The 6,153-nt window shown below is 41.1% G+C and overlaps 1 protein-coding gene across 1 annotated transcript; it reads left to right on the forward strand.

Moving 5' to 3' along the window:
* Positions 1-488: 488 nt before the first annotated feature.
* LOC120061192 (U1 small nuclear ribonucleoprotein C-like) lies at positions 489-5,379 on the forward strand. Its single transcript, XM_039010804.1, has 6 exons — positions 489-575; positions 888-930; positions 1,092-1,200; positions 1,321-1,410; positions 1,553-1,663; positions 4,612-5,379. The coding sequence occupies exons 1-6, from the start codon at positions 568-570 to the stop codon at positions 4,722-4,724; spliced, it is 474 nt and encodes a 157-aa protein (XP_038866732.1). The 5' UTR covers positions 489-567; the 3' UTR covers positions 4,725-5,379.
* The last annotated feature ends 774 nt before the right edge of the window (positions 5,380-6,153 follow it).

Genomic DNA, 6,153 nt, shown 5'->3' on the forward strand with positions numbered 1-6,153 from the left:
ACGAGGGTCGATGTAGCGAAATAATCTGCCAACTCGGAGGTCACATCTAAAACGGTCAACTATTTACTTTAGTTTCTTTAATAGATCAATTAATCTGTAAATCGCTGCAACTATCAAACAACAGGTGGTGAACACAACAGATATACGCTATATTTTGTAATCGAGTCCGCGCTGCGCCAGCTCAGGCCGACCCTCTTGAACTAAGCCACGGTTGGCGTTCCAGGTCGCCTACATTGCAGACGTGCTGCGCATGATCATATCTCAGAAGAACTTTTTGCACTACAAAATTATTTCTTATGAATGCATACAGTACTCACAAAATGTAATGCCAAATGGTCAAAACAGAAATGTGTCATATAATTTTATAAGACATTGATTCTCAGATTCTGTGCCCGAATAGTTTGCATTATTTGCAATACCGATAGTGGGGGGAGGTGGCGCTGCAGTTATTATGCGGACCCTAACGAGGACGCGTCTCCTCTCATCTTAAAGCAGTCGTTGTTTACTTATAACTTCCGGTAAAGGGAAAGGGTTTTTCAACGTTTGGTGTAAGCCAGGCTGATCGAAATGCCGAAGTAAGTGTTTTATCTTGTGTCTCTCAGTTGCATATTTAATTTATTTTGAAGGTATTTTACCATAATGAACACTGGACATGTATATCTAATGGAAGTTCAGAACTATTGGAAGTTAGTTGGCTAATTCAATCGGCTTCAGCCAGAGCTTCAACCCTATTGGCTGTGAAGGAAGTGTAGCATCATTCATAGCATTCCTGTTTTGCTCCCTGATCTTACATTGATTTGGTTTTATTATGACAGCTGAAGTATATACTCTGGTTTTACCTACACTGATCAAGTTGATCTGGTGCTCAATGTCTGTTTATCTATCAGGTTTTATTGTGACTACTGTGATACTTACCTAACTCATGACTCGGTAAGTCTGCACAACATTGGTAGTAGAAGTTTTTACTGATTGCATGTGGTTGATTCTGTCTTTAAACTGCATGTGATGAGTTTCTTCTCTAGCCTTATTGTATATTCAGATTGTTGCAAGGACAACATTGTGTCCATTGATGGCTGTAATGTGTTTGGTAGCCCTCTGTGAGGAAAACACACTGCAGTGGCCGCAAACACAAAGAAAATGTAAAAGACTATTACCAGAAATGGATGGAAGAACAAGCACAGAGCCTCATTGACAAAACAAGTGAGTAAGACAAGAAAAATACATACTTTGACCTGTCTTTGTTACCTTGATGTGTTTCGGCCACTATAACCATCCTAGGTGAAAAGGGGCCGGAGGGCTAACAAATTTTGTATCTCTTAGCTGCTGCCTTCCAACAAGGGAAGATGCCCCCAACACCATTTCCAGGAGCCCCACCTCCAGGGGGTGCCATGATCCCTCCACCAAACCTCCGTAAGTGCACCAGTGCCGTGTACATTTCTGTTAGTATGCAAAAAGCACATCCAAGCTTGGCCAAATTCCTCAGTTGGAGAGTAAATCTTACCACTCATTTACAAAAATGACATTGTTGTTGTTAATGATGTTTTACGAATAGATGGCCCACCACGTCCAGGGATGCTACCAACACCCCAGATGGGTGGTCCTCCAATGATGCCCATGATGGGTGGAATGGGACCACCCCCACCTGGAATGATGGGTGGTCCAGGTAGGATAACCTCAAACTTATTTCTGTAATGTACAGTGCAATCAGAAAGTAGTCAGACTCCTTGACTTTTTCCAACATTTTGTTATGTTACAGCCTTATTCTAAAGTATATTACATATAAAAAAAATCTAAGCAATCTACACACAATACCTCATAATGGCAAAGCTAAAATGGAAATATCACATTTGTATAAGTATTCAGACCCTTTACTCAGTACTTTGTTGAAGCACCTTCGGCAGCGATTACAGCCTCGAGTCTTATTGGGTATGACGCTACAAGCTTGGCACACCTGTATTTGGGGAGGTTCTCCCATTCTTCTCTTCAGATCCTCTCAAGCTCTGCCAGGTTGGATGGCGAGCATCGCTGCACAGCTGTTTTCAGGTCTCTCCAGAGATGTTACATCGGATTTTAGTCCTGGCTCTGGCTGGGCCACTCAAGGACATTCAGAGACTTGTCCCGAAGCCACTCCTGCGTTGTCTTGGCTGTCTGCTTAGGGTCGTTGTCTTGTTGGAAGGTGAACATTTGCCGAGTCTGAGATCCTGAGCGCTCTGGAGCAGGTTTTCATCAAGGATCTCTCTGTATTTTGCTCCGTTCATCTTTGCCTCAAACCTGACTACTCTCCCAGTCCCTGCCTCTCATAAACATCCCCACAGCATGCTTCACCCTACGGTGAAGGAATGGCTTCCATCTGGCAACTCTACCATAAAGGCCTGATTGGTGGAGTGCTGCAGAGATGGTGGTCTTTCTTGAAGGTTCTCCCATCTCCACAGAGGAACTCTGGAGCTCTGTCAGAGTGACCATCGGGTTCTTGGTCACCTCCTTGACCAAGGCCTGTCTCCCCCAATTGCTCAATTTGGCAGGGCGGCCAGCTCTAGGAGGAGTCTTGGTTGTTCCAAACTTCTTCCATTTAAGAATGATGGAGGCCACTGTGTTCTTGGGGACCTTCAATGGTGCAGAAATGTTTTGGTACCCTTCCCCAGATCTGTGCCTCGACACAATCCTGTCTCGGAGCTCTACGGACAATTCCTTTAACCTCATGGCTTGGGTTTTTTCTCTGACGTGCTGTCAACTGTGGGACCTTCTATACAGTACCAGTCAAAAGTTAGGACACACCTATTCATTCAAGGGTTTTTCTTTATTTTTACTATTTTCTACATTGTAGAATAATAGTGAAGACATAAAAACTATGAAATAACACATGGAATCATGTAGTAACCAAAAAAGTGTTAATCATATCAAAATATATTTTACATTTGAGATTCTTCAAAGTAGCCACCCTTTGCCTTGATGACAGCTTTGCACACTCTTGGCATTCTCTCAACCAGCTTCATGAGGTAGTCACCCTGAATGCATTTCAATTAACAGGTGTGCCTTGTTAATTTGTGGAATTTCTTTCCTTAATACGTTTGAGCGAATCAGTTGTTGTGACAAGGTAGGGGTGGTATACAGAAGATAGCCCTATTTGGTAAAAGACCAATTGCATATTATGGAAAGAACAGCTGAAATAAGCAAAGAGAAACGACAGTCCATCATTACTTTAAGACATGAAGGTCAGTCAATTCGGAAAATGTCAAGAACTTTGAAAGTTTCTAAAAGTGCAGTCGCAAAAACCATCAAGCGCTATGAAGGAACTGCTTCTCATGACGACCGCCACAGGAAAGGAAGACCCAGAGTTAGCTCTGTTGTAGAGGATATGTTCATTAGAGTTACCAACCTCAAAAATTGCAGCCCAAATAAATGCTTCTAAGTTCAAGTAACAGTCACATCTCAAAATCGACTGTTCAGAGGAGACTGCGTGAATCAGGCCTTCCTTCATGTTCAAATTGCTGCAAAGAAACCACTACTAAAGGACACCAATAAAAAGAGACTTGCTTGGGCCAAGAAACACAAGCAATGGACTTTAGACCGGTGGAAATCTGTCCTTTTGGTCTGAGTCCAAATGTGAGATTTTTGGTTCCAACCGCCGTGTCTTTGTGAGACGCAGAGTAGGTGAACGGATGATCTCTGCATGTGTGGTTCCCACTGTGAAGCATGGAGGAGGTGGTGTGATGGTGTTGGGGTGCTTTGCTGATGACATTGTTGGTGATTTATTTAGAATTCGATGACCTGGCATCCACAATCACCCAACCTCAACCCAATTGAGATGGTTTGGGATGAGTTGGACTGCAGAGTGAAGGAAAAGCAGCCAAGAAGTGCTCAGCATGTGTGGGAACTCCTTCAAGACTGTTGGAATATCATTCCTGGTGAAGCTGGTTGAGAGAATGCCAAGAGTGTGCAAAGCTGTCATCAAGGCAAAGGATGGTTACTTTGAAAAATCTAAAATATATTTTAATTTTACTTTTTTTGGGGGGGGGTTCATGATTCCATATGTGTTATTTCATAGTTTTGATGTCTTCACTATTATTCTACATTGTAGAAAATAGTAAAATAAAGAAAAACCCTTGAATGAGTAGGTGTGTCCAAACTTTTGACTGGTAGTGTAGACAGGTGTCCAATCAATTGAATTTACCACATGTGGACTCCAAGTTGTTTAAAAATCTCAAGGATGATTAATGAAACAGGATGCACCTGAGCTCAATTTTGAGTCTCATAGCAAAGGGTCTGAATACTTATGTAAATAGGGTATTTATTTTTAATTTTTAATACATCTGCAAACATTTCTGAAATCCTGTTTTCGCATTGTCATTATGGGGTATTGTGTGTAGAATGAGGGAAAACAATGATTTAATAAATTTTAGAATAAGGCTGTAACGTTACAACATTTGGAAAAAGTCAAGGGGTCTGCATAATTTCTGAATGCACTGTACATACATAGACTCAAACAAGTGACGAATGTGCTTCGGAGTTTGCCAGTATTGAGAAAACATACCATCTAAAACAAAATACTATCATCTGAAAACAGGAATGACTCACCATAACCTGTAAATGCTTTCTTTCCTTCATTCTCAGGTATGCGACCTCCAATGGGTGGCCGAATGCAGATGATGCCTGGACATCACATGATGCGACCTCCCGGTCATCCAATGATGATGCGGCCAATGATGGCACGGCCAGACCGATAAACACTGTGGGTTTGTTCCACATGATCACTAAATCTTAGGTTCTCACTTCTCCCCTAAAGTCATTTGATTAGGGAAATCTATGGTTGATTTTTAGTTGGTCTAAAGCATTTAATGAAGTCGCTGACAAGTGCTACAGTCCCTTACATATAGCCACTTGATCGTAGAAACATTGTTAATTTTGTCAAACTACCAAGTAGATTTGAAGGTGAGTAACAGATTCTGTGGAACTAACCTTTTAGCAATCCCTCTCCACTCTACATCTGCCTCTAGGACTTAACTTTACATAATACTGTTTTGGTCATCTTCCCTTTGCTGTACTCCCACCCATTTTCCCTGGATGGATTTGATTTTTATTATGCTACAGATTTTATAATGATCCCCTCTGCTTATTCCAATTTTCCCTGCTCATCCTTGTTAGTTCGGTGTCTTGGCACATGCTAAAGACAAAACAGGAACATATGAGGAGGTTGTTGAATGTGTTTTTGTCATTCACATAGAGGTGTATTAAGGCCTGTTTTTAGTTGGCAGTACCAGTCGGATGAAGCATTGTATCAACTGTTATTTTTTTATTATTTTTTTTTACAATTTTTATGAGCTGATGCTATTGACTGTGCATTTATTTTATAACGGTCTATTAAACGAAAATTATAACTTATTTGTCTGGTCGATAAGGTTTTCCGTCTCTTTGAACACAGTTATATGTTATATCCCTTGCTGTTCGTTATAAATTCAGCAGATGGCGCTAACGCAATATTTGTGTCAAAGCATGTCTTTGCTATGTCTTATGGGAAACATACAATTACACAAATTACCCGTGGTGAATAAGGGTAGTTTTTAATTCCGTTGAAGATGAGAGGTGGAGTGGAATGTGAAGAGATTATGCCTATACGCTAGCTAGCTACAAATAAATAATTTAGCTTGGTTATTCTCACCAACACCGCAATGGCAGGAATAATCAAAAAGCAAATATTGAAACATTTGTCCAGGTAAGAAAGATTGCTAGCTAGCTTGGCTAACGTTAGCTAGCCATCTGCTTTAAGCTTGGATGGGCCAGCTAGGTGTAATACTAGGTAGGCATGTCAACCAAAGATGGCCAGATAGAAGGATATTCATGATTTGTTACACAGCCCACTAGTTGTCTTTTGTGTTGGATAAATCTGCTGGCAATCTCTCAAGCTAGTAACGTTAGTGCAACACCAAGCAAGGCTGATGCATAGTCTCGTTCTTGGAAGATTTTATTCATGTCAGTCACCTTACATAATGAATCAATACTGCTGACTGTAAATAAATGAATCCAGCATGATGGTACCATTTCTCAGGAGTGTGACTGTGTAATAGAGCATGGAACCTATTATATTTAACGTTACCTTCAAGTGTTCTGCTTGGACCTCATCACCGTCAGTCATTCAACAGACATGCAGACTTTTCA

The sequence above is a fragment of the Salvelinus namaycush genome, chromosome 16 (assembly GCF_016432855.1).
Source record: "Salvelinus namaycush isolate Seneca chromosome 16, SaNama_1.0, whole genome shotgun sequence".
Classification (NCBI taxonomy): domain Eukaryota; kingdom Metazoa; phylum Chordata; class Actinopteri; order Salmoniformes; family Salmonidae; genus Salvelinus; species Salvelinus namaycush.

Excerpts from the sequence above, each read along its gene's own strand:
- LOC120061192 (XM_039010804.1), top strand. Across the intron at positions 931-1,091 it reads CTTACCTAACTCATGACTCG|CCCTCTGTGAGGAAAACACA; the intron begins GTAAGTCTGCAC and ends TGTGTTTGGTAG. Across the intron at positions 1,411-1,552 it reads GATCCCTCCACCAAACCTCC|ATGGCCCACCACGTCCAGGG; the intron begins GTAAGTGCACCA and ends TTTTACGAATAG.